Source organism: Notolabrus celidotus, chromosome 13 (genome assembly GCF_009762535.1).
Source record: "Notolabrus celidotus isolate fNotCel1 chromosome 13, fNotCel1.pri, whole genome shotgun sequence".
Classification (NCBI taxonomy): domain Eukaryota; kingdom Metazoa; phylum Chordata; class Actinopteri; order Labriformes; family Labridae; genus Notolabrus; species Notolabrus celidotus.
The window spans coordinates 790,047-807,311 of record NC_048284.1 but is presented as its reverse complement, the minus strand read 5'-3'; the positions used below and the strand labels follow the sequence as shown (position 1 = coordinate 807,311).

At 44.8% G+C, this 17,265-nt stretch overlaps 1 protein-coding gene across 1 annotated transcript in view; it reads left to right on the top strand.

The window, feature by feature from the left end:
* The window catches only part of mei4 (meiosis-specific, MEI4 homolog (S. cerevisiae)), a 90,489-nt gene that overhangs the window by 18,161 nt on the left and 55,063 nt on the right, over positions 1–17,265 (top strand). The window contains exon 4 of the mRNA XM_034700255.1: positions 15,751–15,882. Coding sequence (XP_034556146.1) covers positions 15,751–15,882 — 132 coding nt within the window. The remainder of the gene's footprint in view (positions 1–15,750; positions 15,883–17,265) is intronic.

The following is a 17,265-nucleotide window of genomic DNA, read 5'->3' as shown; positions in this document are numbered from 1 at the left end:
AGCAGATGTTTTCTGTTTCACTGCTGATTAGAAAAGGTTGTTCAGAGCTCTGCAGGGAGGTCATCTTGAACACGGTGATAAAGCTGTAGACTGCCCTCCAACAAAACTTGCAGGGGGAGTCCCTGAAGCCCTGAAAAATCTATTTTTTATCCTGTTGCTACGATAAGAACTTGTACGAATTATTTCCTTGTGGGCAGAAGATAAAAAATGCAGCATGTTTCTGGGCTTTGAAGGCTCCATTATTTAAGAGAGGGTGTAGTTTTTACTTCTGATCTGTTCTCTGGTTCTAATGCTCTGAGGTTAAAGTAGAACTTTGAAAGCAGGACTTTAAACCAGGAGTACTAAAGTTATTTTAATGAGTAGAAGGTGAAGAGTGGTCATCATCCAGGGCAGCGTATCGTGGTTTTTATCCAGTGAAGGTGGATTGTTGATCAATGTAGGGTTGTTGTTTGTCAGTGTAGGGTGAGTTTTGGTCCAGAGGCTGTCACTAATGTTTTCTTCTTCTTCTGCTACTAAACGCGGCTAGCAAACAGCTCTAGACGCTCTATAGCCACCGTCTGGCGGGAATACCGTACTACAACCAGGCACCGGGGAAAACGATGAAAACTAGGACTTTTAAAATGGGATAATATTTATTACATTGAGTCTTCAGTTTTTAATAAGTGAACGAATATTCAACCATTTGAAAATCCTGTCCCATCCTTAGATAGTATAAGGTGGTTATTTGTTAGTTTAGGATGGACTTGGTTTCTTATCAATAAGGTTGAAATGTACGATCGCAGACAGCTGCTCCGTCCCAAACCGAATGCTTGGGCAAGATAAAGCTTAAATACCTCCCAACTGTAAATGCAACCGCCGTCGGGTTCAACTGATCAGATAAGATCAGATCCTCCTTTATTCGTCCCACAACGGGGAAATTCATGGAGTTCCAGCAGCAAACAAGAAGGTGTACAGAACAAGAATTTAACAAGAATATATAAAGGAAATAAATGTTCATCAGAGACGACAGCTTGGCCATAATCCTCCTGTCAGCCACCACCTCCACAGGGTCCAGGACTGAGCTGGTCTTCTTCCCCAGTTAGTTCAGTCTGGCTCTCCTGTATCCTGTCCGCCCACAGCAGGTGAAATCCTTCCAATGTGGCGTTCGTGTCCGGTGTTAGCTCTGTTAGCATGATGCTACTCTGGTGCTGGGTTAGCTGGTCCACCTTATCGTAGATAGATCTTACATTCCCCATAACGGTGGGTGGAAGGACAGGTCCATGTCGTCTTTTCTTAGCTTGCACCTCAGTACCAGCACGTCGTCCTCGCCTCCTTCTCCTCAGCTCACAGGGAACATCGGGCCTAGCATCGTTTAGCAGCAACATGCTACGGGCTGCTAACAGCTGATCTCGTATGTAAACAATGCAACCATGGTAACATGCAGGATCTCCGGACACACACAGGAACAAAAACAGTTAAAACACCCCTGCAGACGTAGTCAGTTTGGTGTCCATGGCCAACAAATGAGTCCTTAAAGGGGACATATCACGCTTTTTTCATCAACATATATTGGTCTAAGAGGTCCCCAAAACATGTCGTTAAAGTTTATGCTCAAAAAAACACTTTGAAATCAGATTTTGGTCTGCCTGAAAAGTCCTCTCTGTTTTCCCTCTGACCACGCCCCCTCAGGAAGTGGATGTGCCTCGGCTCTCCAGCACGTTGATCTAATGTTTACATGTTGGCTGAATATACACGGCTGCTCACAGACCCGCGTTGCTTCAACCCTCTGAATCTGATCCAGAATCTGATCCTGACGGAGAGGCGCCTGCAGCAGGACCTTTCTGAACGATTGGTCACAGATTTAGTGTTTCTTGTTGTTTTATTTATCAGTATGTAGACGTGTGTCTTGGTACACAGCTACCAACATGTAGCTATGTGGCTATGCTAACTAGCGCTAGCACTTATCCATGAAAACTAAAAATCATCCACTAGATCTTCAAATCTGCAGACGTGGGGAGTAAAACCGACCTCTACCAGAAAGGCAGCGGGACCTTTCTGAACCATTGGTCACAGATTTAGTGTTTCTTGTTGTTTTATTTGTCAGTATGTCGACGTGTGTCTTGGTACACAGCTACAGCTACAGCTACAGCTATGAACATATAGCTATGTGGCTATGCTAATTAGCGCTAGCACTTATCCATGACAAATAAAAATAATCCACTAGATCTTCAAATCTGCAGACGTGGGGAGTCAAAGCGACCTTTGTGTTTATTAAGACAGCCTACAACTAGCATGCCTCCCTCCTAAGCTCCTTGTTAGCACACATGTGTGCAGGGAATGAAAAACAGAGGAGGGGTTGAGTTGTATTTTATACAGTCTATGGGCTGAACAAGCTCCGAGCTCTGACTCCGTGACAGACCGGATATTGTTGTTACGTAACAAAAACACTGAAGTCTGAAACGGCTGGTTTCACACACATTTACAGAAAGGTGGAGAAATCAGAACAGGGGCAGAATGGATTTTTTTCATACTCGGGGGGTTTGTAGACAGGGACACAGATTTCAGGTAGAGAACCATTAAAAAGTCAATTTTGCATGATATGTCACCTTTAAAGGTCCTGACAGGCTCCAAATACAAAGAGAACTAAACAGAGAGAGCTGCTGTAACAAGCAGACACTGGAGCTGCTGTACGGTAGCTAGCAGGAGGGCGAAAACAGACTGTGCTACATGGAGCTTCACAGCTGCACAGAATCCAATGGAAGTCTCCACGTAGGAAGACAGTTTTTTGGGATCCCCAAAAACTGGGTCTTTTAACCGGTGCAACCTACACTCCTGGTTTTACAGGAATTATTTGATGCTAAAAAGGGGATTTGCATCAGGATTGAGAGCTCAGTTGATAACTGCAGCTCGTACTGGATCAGAGTGGAGGAGGAAAGGTGGAGGAAACGTATCGACCACTGGCACAAGAGTCATTGACCTTTCTATAAGTGTGGTGCATCTCTCAGGGGGCATTTCAGCTTTGTGTCTTTTACAAACCATCTGAGGTCCCCAGATAAAACTAATCTTGTGTGAATAAGGATTTAGTCCTGGTGCTTCAGCGGCTGGAATCAGATGTCAAAGTGTCAAATCCAGAGTGACACGTGTGCATCAGAGCAGACAGGATCTTTGCTGCAGCTAAGAGAGCGGTCAGTTTGAGTTAGTCTGGGGTGATTAAGGAGTTCTGCACGGACGACTCGGCAGCATGATGATGAATTCTCCAGCTGCAGAAACCTCATGTAGATCAGCTGGTTTTAACCGGACCCAGGAAAGTGAAGTCAGATCTATAAAACCTGCAGTCTGAGAGGAAAACGTCCATCTTGAGTTTCTGTGATTACAAGCGTCAGGGTGAGCACTTGTGCCGCCACCAAGCTGAGGAAAGGTCAACTAGGTCCCATGTTGTAGAGGATGACTCTACGAGGAAAGGTTAAAACATACATCACTGCAGACGGGGTTTGTATGTTCTGAAAGATGTATTACACCCTGACCCGCATGACAATGAAGCAGAACCACAACATATCAGGAAACTCAGAGTGCAGACGCTGCACCTCATCATCCTGCCTCAGGAAACTAATTTCCCGCTCTGTGATTCATGGAAACGGACTTTCATAGACTGACTGGCTTTCTTATTCCTTTACAGGGAAAAAATGGCGTGTCACATAAAAGAGAGTTATGGCCACACTCCTCTGTGATGGGCACACTCGTGGCTGCTGTAACACAACAACTCACCGCTAATGTAGCAGAGAGTTACTTTCAATACAAGATGGAAAACAAACACAGGGAGCCGCCGCGCTCAGATAAGGTCCTGAAAGAGATCTCTTTATAAAAACAATTCAAGCAGTTCAGGGCGAACAGTATGGATTCTATCACAGAGTCTGGAGTTTATATTCCTGATGCTACAGAATAATCTAGAGAGGAGATTAGATATCCACACTGAGCTCGTCATTATCAACCACTCCATTTATTTTCTTCTTCTTCTTCCAGTTTGTTGTTGGCGTTTTAGAAATGATGCTTAAAGCTTTCCAAAATATCCTGATGAGGTCCCACATAAAAAACTCATTTTTACCACAAGAAGAAGAAGAAGAATGTTTTACACTTTGAGTTGTTTGGCCTGACTGGATTTCTTTGCATCTTCTCAAATCTTCTCAGGATGATGATTCACTTTTACTCGGTGTGCTCGACGTGCAAGTCACCGTTACATCCCCATCATCAAGGCCAGGCGTTATGAATGGTGGGTGTGTTGTGGCTGTAAGCTAGTATGGGAGGTAGAGCCTTCAGTTATCAGGCCCCTCTCCTTTGGAATCATCTACCAGTCAGGGTCCGGGAGGCAGACACCCTCTCTACTTTTAAGAGTAGGCTTCAAACTTTCCTTTTTGATAAAGCTTATAGTTAGAGCTGGATCAGGCTTGGACCAGGTCTTAGTTATGCTGCTATAGGCTTAGACTGACACACTGGGATCCTGTCTTTCCCTCTCTCTCCTCTCTCTGCCTGTCTCTCACTTTAACTCTTCCTGTCCCATTAAAGTTACTAACCATAGACCTTTCTGGAGTCCCTGAGCTCCCTTGTCTCGTAGGTTCCTCTGGATCTCTGCTGTAGATTCCTTTTTGGGGTCTGTTATTCATCCTTTCTTTCTTTCTTTCTTTCTCTCTTTCTTTCTTTCTTTCTTTCTTTCTTTCTCTCTTTGTCTTTCTTTCTTTGTCTTTCTTTCTTTCTTTCTTTCCTTTTCCCTTACTTTCTTTCTTTTTTCCTTCCTTCTGTCTTTCTTTAATTACTTTGTTTCATTCCTTCTTTCCTTCCGTCCTGCTATCTTTCTTTCTTTTCTCCTTTCTCTCTTTGTTCTTCCCATCTTACTTCATCCTTTATGTCTCCTTCTCTCATCCCGTCCTTTTCTTCTGTCATTCCTTCCCCATTTATTCTCCTCTTTTCCTTTCTTCTGGTCTCCCTCTCTTCTCTCTTTTCTTAGACCTTTCTGGAGTCCCTGAGCTCCCTTGTCTCGTAGGTTCCTCTGGATCTCTGCTGCTGTGGACGTGCCAGACTCCAGCTGCTACAACTACTACTATCCGTCTCCCCACTATCATCTCTCTCTCTCTTCATCTCCCTCTATCCCTCTCTCCAACACGGTCTCAGCAGATGTGTGTCTAACATGAGTCTGGTCCTGCTGGAGGTTTCTGCCTGTTAAAGGAAGTTTGTCCTTGCCACTGTAACTTGCTAAATGCTGCAAAGTGCTCTGCTCATGGTGGATTAAGATGAGATCAGACTGAGTCCTGTCTGGAAGATGGGACTGGATCTGATCCGGTCTTGATGTTGGGTCTTTGTTAATAATAGAACATAGAGTCCGGTCTAGACTGGCTCTGTTTGGAAAGAGTCTGAGGAGAACGTTTGTTGGGATTTGGTGCTTTATAAATAAAGATTGATTGTGATGTACTATAGTAGCTTGGAGGCAAAAACAATATGTCTTATAACTATCTAGTGTTCAACAGTTGAGTTAAATAAAACATAAGCTGCAGTTTTTCAGTCTCTGTCATAATAAAACACACTGCTATGAAGGAGGGGGGGGGGTTCCTTCACCTCCCCTGAAGCTGAATTAAATGGAAAATAATGCATAATCACAAAGTGCTTGGTCATCCCTTCAGGTTGTCAGCTGTGAGGGAGTAAACTGGACATCTATTGAGTGGTTCATTAGAGCACTGTATCCCAGACAATCTCTTTCCAATCCAAATCTCAAATTGTTTCTGAACAGCGTGTTTGACAGATTAGTCTGGTGTCAGAATGTTTTAGAGTCGTGTCCCCGCGCCCGGCTTCCTCTGCTGGTGCTGCTTGATCTTGTCGGGGAGTCTTTCCAATATTATAATTACCCCTGCCCTTCATCTCTGCCCCCCCCCCCCTCCCTCTTCATATCTGGATTGTCCTGAACAATCAGTGTGACTGGCAGAGCGATGGTGTGTTCACTGAACGTCAGAAATATAAAGAATTCATTAACGCAAACTCACAAAGTCATTTCCATCGTCCTTATTGAGCAATTCAAAGAATAATTCAATCTTACAGAAGGTTATCCCCCCCCCCCCCTGCACATGAAAATGCTTAGTGTGCTGGAAATCTTGAAGCTCTGTGGTCAAAGTCAAAGCGGTGGTGTGTGAACAGCGACCCCACAGTGACCTAAAACCACGGCCCACTGACTGACATCCACCCTACAGTAACTACACCAACCTACAGTGACCTGTGACCACCTTTCACTGACCAATAACCACTGTGCTCTGACTCTGTGCTCCAAGAACCACCATGCTCTGACTCTGTGCTCCAAGAACCACCATGCTCTGACTCTGTGCTCCAAGAACCACCATGCTCTGACTCTGTGCTCCAAGAACCACCATGCTCTGACTCTGTGCTCCAAGAACCACCATGCTCTGACTCTGTGCTCCAATAACCACCATGCTCTGACTCTGTGCTCCAATAACCACCATGCTCTGACTCTGTGCTCTAATAACCACCATGCTCTGACTCTGTGCTCTAATAACCACCATGCTCTGACTCTGTGCTCCAAGAACCACCATGCTCTGACTCTGTGCTCCAAGAACCACCATTCTCTGACTCTGTGCTCTAATAACCACCATGCTCTGACTCTGTGCTCCAAGAACCACCATGCTCTGACTCTGTGCTCCAAGAACCACCATGCTCTGACTCTGTGCTCCAAGAACCACCATGCTCTGACTCTGTGCTCTAATAACCACCATGCTCTGACTCTGTGCTCCAAGAACCACAATACTCTGACTCTGTGCTCTAATAACCACCATGCTCTGACTCTGTGCTCCAAGAACCACCGTGCTCTGACTCTGTGCTCCAAGAACCACCATGCTCTGACTCTGTGCTCCAAGAACCACCATGCTCTGACTCTGTGCTCCAAGAACCACCATGCTCTGACTCTGTGCTCCAAGAACCACCATGCTCTGACTCTGTGCTCTGAGAACCACCATGCTCTGACTCTGTGCTCCAAGAACCACCATGCTCTGACTCTGTGCTCCAAGAACCACCCTAAACTGACTAATAACCAACCTACATTTACTAAAACCACCCCACACTGACAATCCACTGCCTTTATATAACAAATAACAGCCATAGACCTTTCTGGAGTCCCTGAGCTCCCTTGTCTTGTAGGTTCCTCTGTAAAATGACAAAGAATTAGTGGATTACCATCCTGCACTGACTTGTGAAGTACTCACACAGACTCTTCAATTACTAGTCTGTTGAATAAGTTATTCATAGTTTTGTTACTGTAGATCCAAAATGCCGGTCATATACTGCATATTAGCTGCAATGCTGCCCTCCACCACTAGCCCAAAGTGCTCGGTATTGGCTTCTGCTATAATGCTACCACTACTACCTGGATGTAAACAAGCACAGGTGAGAGCTGTCGCCAAAATATGTTTCTTTTAGGACCACTAATTTATTTTGATTTGATAGTTTGACCCATGTCCCCTCTTTAAGGTGGAGTCGGCAGGCTTTGGAACCTTTACTGCAGCCAGCCACCGGAGGGAGCTCTACAAATTTTGGCCTCACTTTTGGGAGCTGTCAGCCCCGTCTCTTTAGTTTCTCTCTGAAACGTCTGAAACTTATACGGTTGGTTGCATCTATTATAAAGAGATGAAACTGTAGTTAAAGGCACTATGAGGAGTTTTTAACTGGCTGAGAAATAGACTGATACTGATACTGATGCATCATTATGACCCTCTAAAGCAAACAAGTCCATCAGCAACAACACCGATCCCTCCTCTGTTGTCATTTTTAATGCCTGAAACTGTTCTGAGGGGGTCGGTGTCAGAACAGATGATTGACATCTCGCTCTAGACACACCCTTTGTTTGGCTGTTTTCATGGCAAATAATCACATTGTGTGATGAAGATAAATGGTACAAGACAACAGGATGAGGTTATTGTCTGAAGACACTCATTTTGTATTTGCAGGAGAAGAGATAAGAGGTATCACTTTGTCCACAAGGGGGCGCCAGAATCGATACACACCAGAAGTTCCTCACAGCAGCTTTAAACAGCCAGTTGTTGGAAATGGCTCATGGTGTGCAGGAACATGGAGGTAACCCAAGGATAACATTGTCTTTAAATCAATTTCTCAACTAATCAGTTCAATGTTTATAAAGAGAAGTGTCCAAAACGCCTGTTACACTCCCCTCAGCTGAGCTTGTTTTGCACATCCAGCTGTCTAAGTCCCCTGAATCCTGGTAGTATTACCTGTTGATGTAAAGAAAGCATGAGAATGAGCAGCTCAAACACTGATGGTTGTATTTGAAGCAGTTGAAGGCCTCTGTAGTTTGGTGTATCCTGATGAAAGAGCAGATAAAAGCTGCTGATGGTCACAGTTGTTGAAGTGAAGTCGCTCCTCTTTCGGACCCACCTTTGTTTTCATCTCTTCTCTAAAACCTCGAGCTGGATGAAAGCGTCTGAACGAGTCTTCTGGAAGTGTCTGCAGAGTGCCTGCAGCCTGAGTGCGTTCCATCTCCAGGAGTAAAAACCTCGAGCTGCTGCAATTCACCCGGCCGAGGCGGCGGCGGCTCCTTGCTCTGCCTTCAGAGCCCCTCACATCGGCCAGGAGAGCTCTTCTTTCTGACTCCATTTCTCAGACACACCTGGAGGAGCCGTTACGGTCCAGGAGGAAGATGATTGGACGAGATGAAGAGCCCAGACGATGAAATTGCAGATCCTGAATCCCAAGTGCCCTTGTTGAAATGTCACTCTCTCTCTCTGTGTAGGGCATATTTCATGTAATAACCTTTGAGAGAGAGGAGCAGGTGAAGCTGCCTCACACCTGCCTCGTCTTATGGAAACGTCCTCTTGGCTTCTGACTGAACTTTTATTACCAAACATGACATTTATGTGTTTGAACCCTAAAGAGAGAGGATATCTCATCGCTTTGGGAACGTCTGCCTGGTAACAGAGAGGATGGGGTTTTATGGGGGATAGGGGGGATTGTTTCAAATCTTAAATCATGTTGCATTTGAAGGAAATACTCTGACATGTGACCCGGCACAGAGGTTAGGATCCAAACACAGTCCAAGAAGAAGAAGCAGCAGTAACCCAAAAGAGAGAACCAGAAACACAAACCTCCCTCCCACTCACAGAGAAATCAGATAAAAGCCTCCTCGCCACATCTTTGGATCTCAAGAACAGTTAGAAAACCTGGATTTGATGACCTCAGGTGAGTCAGAAATAGACTGAGGAGAGGAGAAGAAGCTTAAGTGCTTTACAGACTTTTGGAGATTATTTTTGAATTTGGATCAAATGACAGCCCGCCCACAGAAAACTGATATTTCTCCCAAACAAACATCTTCCACTTTGTCTCAGCCTCCACAGAAACAGGTTCTGATCACTCAGACTGAGAATATCACCGACCATAAAGAAGAACTGTCGGACATTAATAACTTACATTTACCAGCAATGCAACACTGAAGACACTGACACGGTGACCCAGAAAATCACTTTTAAAATTAGAAATGAATCAATTAGTAAATACTATGATTGAGCACCTGCATTGGGAAAAAGGGGGAGAGACTATGGTAGCGCACAGACCAGCAGGCCTGGACTTTATTCTCTTAAAGTGCAGTCTGCATAGGCATGTGTAGCTCTGTTGCCTCACAGCTAGAAGGTTCCTGGTTCGAATCCCTGGCCAGGAAGGTGCCTTTCTGTGTGGAGTTTGCATGTTCTCCCCGTGCATGGGGTGGGTTCTCTCCGGGTACTCCGGCTTCCTCCCACAGTGCAAAAACGTGCTCACCAGGTTAATTGATCACTCTAAATTGCCCTTAGGTGTGAGTGTGTGTGTGAATGGTTGTCTGTCTCTCTGTGATTGGTTGGCGACCTGTCCAGGGTGTACCCTGCCTTCCGCCGAGGCCAGCTGGGATAGGCTCCAGCCCCCCGTGACCGGTCAAGATAATGGATGGATGGATGCAGTTTGCATAATCCGGTTTACCTTCACATGGACGTTATAGAGCGCTTCATGATCTAATAACCACTGAAGTTTATGTCATGCAAGAAAGACGATTCAAACGAACACTGGTCAAAAATCAATTTGACCTTTAAGGTGGTTTGGTTGATTCACGATGTGAAATCATGCACTGAGTAATAAGAAAACACTCCACCTTAAGATGTCCGGTATCTGTCAGATAGGACCGTATGAGAGCAGCATGTTGAATTTATTTATTTCAGTCTAACTTCTGTAGTAAAGATGAAGGCAGCAGAGCATCCTCTGTGCTTCATCCTGAGAGCCCCACACTTCAACCAGATTTTATTCATTTTAACATTTAAAAAACTGCACTAAGACAAACAGAGACAAGCAAATTAATACATGTATGCAAAGGGAATAACAGAGAGTGCATCTAACAAAAAATAAAATAAAGAAAAATAATAATAATACAGAAACAAATAATATCAAACAAACAAAGAAGGAAATCGTGTTTCAAGTATCAACATGTTCTTCCTAGATCACTAGTGAGCATACATAATCATCCTGCCACGACTTTAGTTCAGCTAAATAGATTGCATTCTTTGATAGTGAGAGAGACCTTTAAAATGTATCTGTTGAACCACGGATGGTGTATAGCCCCACACTTTCACTCTAACCTGATCCTCCTCTGGTCCGGGGCCAACAGGCGTGACCTGCCGTGTCTGTCCGGTGTCCTCTGTGCCCCTATGCACCGGACTCTGCTCTGAATTCATCACCTACAAAGCCCTCAATAACCTCGCCCCCTCTTACCTGACCGACCTCCTCAAACGCCACTCCCCGTCTCGCCGCCTCAGATCATCAGATGCCAACCTCCTGTCCCCCTATCACCAAGTCCAAGCACCGCACCTTAGGGGACAGAGCCTTTGCCATCCCTGCCCTGACTCTCTGGAACTCTCTCCCTCCACACATCTGCAACTCTGACTCTCTCCTCTCATTTAAGAACCAACTCAAGACCTACCTGTTCCAAAAAGCTTACCACACATGACCTCTCCCCCGCCCACCTCTGTCCCTGTTTTGATTTGTTTATATGTTTTATTTTTTCCTTATGTAAAGTACTAAGAAAAGCGCTATATAAACTCTATGAAGTATTATTATTATTATTAATTCTGCGTGCAAGTAACAGGTGATTGTTTGGTAAAGTCCTCTGCACACTGCTGAAGGGAGTTCAGTCAGACAACTCACGTTTACTTAATAAGTTTATTGCAGCATACAGTATTGTGTTTGGCGTGTGGGCTCCGAATTTCATTACTCCTCGTAGATTATTTAAATGCAGACATTAGGAGCAATGAGATAGGACTAACCCCCCCCCGGAGCCCGCAGGTGGAAGCCGGGGAGGAGGTAGGGACAAACTTCACACAGCACTGAGCAGAACAGCAGGAGCACTGCAAGCAGAGGCAGAGACAGGGAGGCTTGCCGTTTAAATAGACCGCCGAATGAGGATGTTGAGATCAGCTGATGGAGAGGTGGTGACGTGTCAGTATGATGAGCGCGGCTCGAGTTGTCTGCCTGAACTAGCTTGCAGGCGGCGCTCCATTAATCCACGTGCACGCTATCTGTCCCCTTTAAGTGTTTTCGGAAGGCGACCATCACCGAGTATGTTTTGATATTAATATCTCATCATTGGCTGCACGGTGGTGCAGTGGGTAGCACTGGTGCCTCACAGCTAGAAGGTTCCTGGTTCGAATCCCCGGCTGGGCAGGTGCCTTTCTGTGTGGAGTTTGCATGTTCTCCCCGTGCATGCGTGGGTTTTCACCGGGTTCTCCGGCTTCCTCCCACAGTCCAAAAACATGCTCACCAGGTTAATTGGTCACTCTAAATTGCCCGTAGGTGTGAGTGTGTGTGAATGGTTGTCTGTCTCTCTGTGTTAGCCCTGTGATGGGTTGGCGACCTGTCCAGGGTGTACCCTGCCTTCCGCCCAAAGCCAGCTGGGATAGGCTCCAGCCCCCCGTGACCCCTAATGGGATAAGCGGTCAAGATAATGGATGGATGGATCTCATCATGCTTTAGACTTCAGACTTTATTGTCCCCTTGAGGAAATTCTTATCCACAGGACCTTCCTGCATTTCCACAGACATCGACAAACACAAGAACACACACTGTAGGCTCAACAAACTGTCCACCAAGACATCAACACTCAGAGTTGTATCATTCAGCGAGGCCTGTTATTCAGGCTCACTATAACAGCAGGGACGAGGCGAGCCCTTCTGCACCTGAGTGCTCTGTACCTGTGTCCTGAGGGGAGTGGGATGAGGTGGGTGTTTAGTGGATGTGTGATGTCCTGTTCTATTGAGGTTTTTACCGCCGGACATTTTGGCCGATGATGTCTCTGTATGCTGGACAACTGCTCGTAAACCCTGGTGCACCCCCCTTGAATTTTAATTACCAACATGCTAATATATAACAAATCTTACTTCCTGTTCACATTTCTTGCATTGCACTGAAACGTTATCAGTGATGCAACATGTCGCTGAGGCGTAACATTCAAGAGGTGTTTGTGAAACCTTCTGGAGCATGTCGGGGATTCTGCAGCGAGCAGGAGTTTGAGGAATGATGGAGGGATAAGAAAAGTGTTGAGTGAATGCTAACAGAAGTGAAGCACAGTGCAGCTTGAGATAAGAGCAGCGGTGAGTCAGCTGATGTTTGCAGTGAGAGCTGAATTCACAGGTAGTGTGGTCAGCCTGGAGGTGCAGAGAGTCATCAATCCGCAGCCTCTGAAAGTCTGGTGAGGAGAACTGAACGACGGTGTCCTCCCTTCAGTTGTTTCAAATTATGAATTAATCTCCTGATAGGATAATCAGACAGACAATTTCACATAATGTCCTCGTATCGTGGCGCACCGAGGCAATCAGCGGCAGAGGCATTACCAAACAAATTGAATTCCATGATGTGTTTTTTCTTCTGCTGCTCTCTCACTGGAGCAAAGAGCCAAACACACCCATCTGATCAGCCTGAACATGGAGCTGTTTTAGCCCCGCGCTGCAGAGTCCGGTAATGTGACCGGCTGAATCCTCCAGACCGAGCGGGGAAAAAAGCAACAATGGTCATAACACCCTCCAGCCAAACCGTTTTATCCTCAGCTGCAGACGTGGAGCTGCCTGCTGGCACCGACACAGAGGGCAGTTTGGATGTTTGGCTGCAGAAAATATGAAAAGCGGAGTGAATATGAATCAGTGTGTTGTTTGAATGTGAGCGTGCATGCTAAACACAACTCCTCCAGGATCAGAGAAATTCAAACCTGCAGGAGCAGCTAACTGGGAGCTGGCTGGGGTTGACTTCAGGATGTGAGGACTAAAACTATGTCCACCAATATGTTGAATTCTGTACTCGTCAACAAACCTCAGGTGGAGAGCCAAACCGACACGGAGAGAATCTACAGCCTGATTCATCCTCTTACTCTGAGCCACACAGCTCCATGTCGTCCAGACACTATTACAACACATCCACTGTTACAGAAACTCTCTCACTCATCTACTTCCTCCCTGAAGCACCAATCCTTGTTGATAAATCTGATGATGATGATACTCTCCAACTTTAACGGCCAAATTCCACTAGATCCGTCTCTGATCCGTCACAGCACCGGATCTGATAGGTTTCTTTTGTAGTCAATAGGTTCATTCGACCAAGAGCCCCTGAACTAAAAGGTTCCTGGTCCCCCATTGTTGTCTGTGTTTCGACCGCGGGCTGAAGTCCCGGGTAGATTGTGTAAATCAGGCCAGTGACGTATGGAGGAAAGAAAAGTAAATGCACTACACCACCAGACCAGTAGAGGGCAGTAACACAAAGAGGAATGCCATTCATCACAGATGACACCATAGAAGCAGACGTTAGCCTGTTAGCATGAAGAGACTCAGCTGGTCTGTTTTGGATGGTGCTATATTTCATCACAGATGGATTCACTGAATCAACACGTGAGAGGAGATAAGCACGAGTAGCAAAGACGTTTCAACACGCCTTTAAAATCCTTTTGAACTCAAAAAGCCGTGATCGCAGAGATCGGACGGTGTTTTGGTTTAAACGGTGACCCTGTTAACTGAAAACGTCTTTAGACCATCATTAAATATCTGATGAGGATATTTTGAAATCTTAATAAAAACTAAACTAGTTTGCATTCCCAGGAACTCCCTCTGTGTTTCAACAGCTGTGTAAACTCCACAAACACTGACACGTTCAGCTGAAGGTCTCCAGTTTACAGGGTCACTTGTAAAAGCGGAACACCGGGAGGAGAGACGCATTCACGGTGGGCTGAGAGAAGACTACTGTTACAAGCTGCTAAATCAAGAGAATCACAGCTTCTTCTTTTGAAAAGTACACACACATACAAAACAGATAGAACAAATAAAAACTAATGAAAGAAAGAGAAATCAAGTGAATCACAGATGGAAAAAACAATGACTGTGAATGGTTTTTGGAAACATTTGAAAAAAAAAATTGAAAGAAAAAAAATTTTGAAAAAAGATTTGACAAAAATTTTTTTTAAATTTTTTTGAAAAAAAAACAATGACTGGGAATGGTTTTTGGAAACTTTTGAAAAAAAAAAATTGAAAAAAAAAAATTTTGAAAAAAAAAATTTGAAAAAAAAAATTGAAAAAAAAAATGGACAAAATAAGATATGCAAAAATGTATTTCCCTCAAATTTGAAACTGTGCTACAAAAACTGAAAAAAATTTGCACCTGTGATTAAAAACATGGAAAAAGCAATGAATGAATCACATACACACACATACAAAAAAGATAGAACAAATAAAACCTAATGAAAGAAAGAGAAATCAAGTGAATCACAGATGTGTGTGATGTTATTGTGGACGGAGGCAGGAATAAAAACACTGAGGTTAATCTACCAATCAGACACATTCAGCATTGCAGGCCCCGCCCCCCGAAAGTCCCGGGACCTTTGAAAAGTACTACCCCCCTAGCAGGGGCTTTTTAGGGGGGAGATTATCTGCCCCTGAACTAAATTTAGACCCTGGGTCCTCCGGTCGAAACGCACGTAGTTCAGGGGTAAAGTTCCTCTGGTCAAAATGCCCCTAATGTGTTAACTTCCACTGGATCTGCTCCGTTGCGTTTCGGCTGCGTCTCTGATCCGGCAGGTCTGAGTCCTCCGGATCAGAGACGCAAGACTTCTATTTTTGCCTCAATCCCAACAGAGCAGAAACAGAGATCGTAGCGACTATCAGAGACACCACACTGCCCTCTAGTGGTTCGGTGGAGTACTGCAGAGCGATGCACAAGTGTGCAGAGCTCACGGCCACGTCGGCCACTGCTGCGTATGGTCACCACAGAAGTATAAACCAGGCTTTAGGGAGGCTTCAACTATCTCTCAGTTAACCACTCTCTCAGCTGTCCAGAACCCAGAGTGTGTGGTAGTTTCAGAGCGATATAACGTCTGTCTCTAGTTTAAAAATGCAGCTTCCTCTTTAACAAACCGGCCTGTCTCTGTAGGGATCCTCTTTGTAACGTTGTCAGACTCTTTAAACATCAATCTGAGCCGGACTGTGATAAATACGATGCTTCATTTCAACAGGGGCAGTTTATATTGCAGCCACCATAAAGAGGCATCACTGTACTCGAATCACAGATGAATCTTTAATGAAGACAAAACAAAACTAGGCGAGGTTCTAATGATCTGTTTATATTTGTATCCAGGCATTCACATCCTGGCTGTAAAGTTTAGCAGAAAGACACTTTCTAAGTCTTTGTATCGGTGGAATAATGTTTCTTTTCTGTCCTCAGCTCCGGGCTGCAGAGAGGCTGATGGAGTACCTGATCACGCTGGGGAGCAACAGCATGTCAAAGTCCTTTCTCATCCGTCACATCCTCTCTGAAATCAGCACTCTGGCTGATCAGCTCTGGCAGGCCTTCCAGGTAAATACCCCCACAGCCTCGCCACACGTGCTCCTGCATTCACATCAGCCCTTTCTTCATCTTTCTGCAGCGCTTTCCTCTGCTGGCTCGGTGACAGCGCTGATCCCTGTCTGTTTGTGTCGGCCTGTAAAAGCTGCTGATTGTATTCCACCTGTTCCTTTAGTTTGTGACAGAGTTTTAAATGCTGTGAGAAGGTTTTACATTTCATTCAAACGAGCTCTGACTCCAAACTAGGATAAAAAAAACAGACCATGCAGATGTTCTGTGGACATGGTGTGTGTTTGGGGGGCTGAGCTGGAGTCTTGTTCCTCAGCTTGTTTCCACCTGCTGGGCTTCTTCATCTTCATACTTCATCGTCCTGAAGTCACTCGAGCCAGATTCTCTCACATGACATCGTTTCCACTCTGAACGGTTGTCACGCTCATCTTTATGCAGATGATGCTGTTGTTTATTGCAGATTCTGTACAATTAGCCACGGACATTCATCTTCAGCACTCTTCAACTTGTACTGAATGAAAGGAAAACAAAATGCATGTTCTCCAGGGCCAGGAATATAGATTACAGGTGCATTTGGACCAAGAGTCCTGGGGTCTTTTAGCCCCCAGAACTACTGTCCCCTGAACTAAAAGGTTCCTGGTCCCCCATTGTTGTCTGCGTTTCAACCGCAGGCTGAAGTCCCGGGTAGATTGTTTAAATCAGGCCAAAGTAAATGCACTACACCACCAGACCAGTAGAGGGCAGTAAAACAAAGAGGAATGTCATTCATCACAGATGACACCATAGAAGCAGACGGACAGGCAGGTATCATTATGAGCAACACAACAGTTAGCCTGTTAGCATGAAGAGACTCAGCTGGTCTGTTTTAGATGGTGCTATATTTCATCACAGATGGATTCACTGAATCAACACGTGAGAGGAGATAAGCGCGAGTAGCAAAGACGTTTCAACACGGCTTTAAAATCCTTTTGAACTCAAAAAGCCGTGATCGCAGAGATCGGCCGGTGTTTTGGTTTAAACAGCGACCCTGTTAACTGGAGACTCTCAGCTGGATGCATCCCTCATAAACGTCACTTTTAAAACCGTAACACCGGGAGGAGAGACATATTCACGGTGGGCTGAGAGAAGACTACTGTTACAAGCTGCTAAATCAAGAGAATCACAGCTTCTTCTTTTGAAAAGTACACACACATACAAAAAAGATAGAACAAATAAAAACTAATGAAAGAAAGAGAAATCAAGAGAATCACAGATGGACAAAACAATGACTGTGAATGGTTTTTTTTAAAAATTGAAAGAAAAAAATTTACAAAAAAAATGAAAAAAAAAATTTGAAAATTTTTTTTTTTTTTGGAAAACATTTTTTTTGAAAAAAAAAAAAAAAAT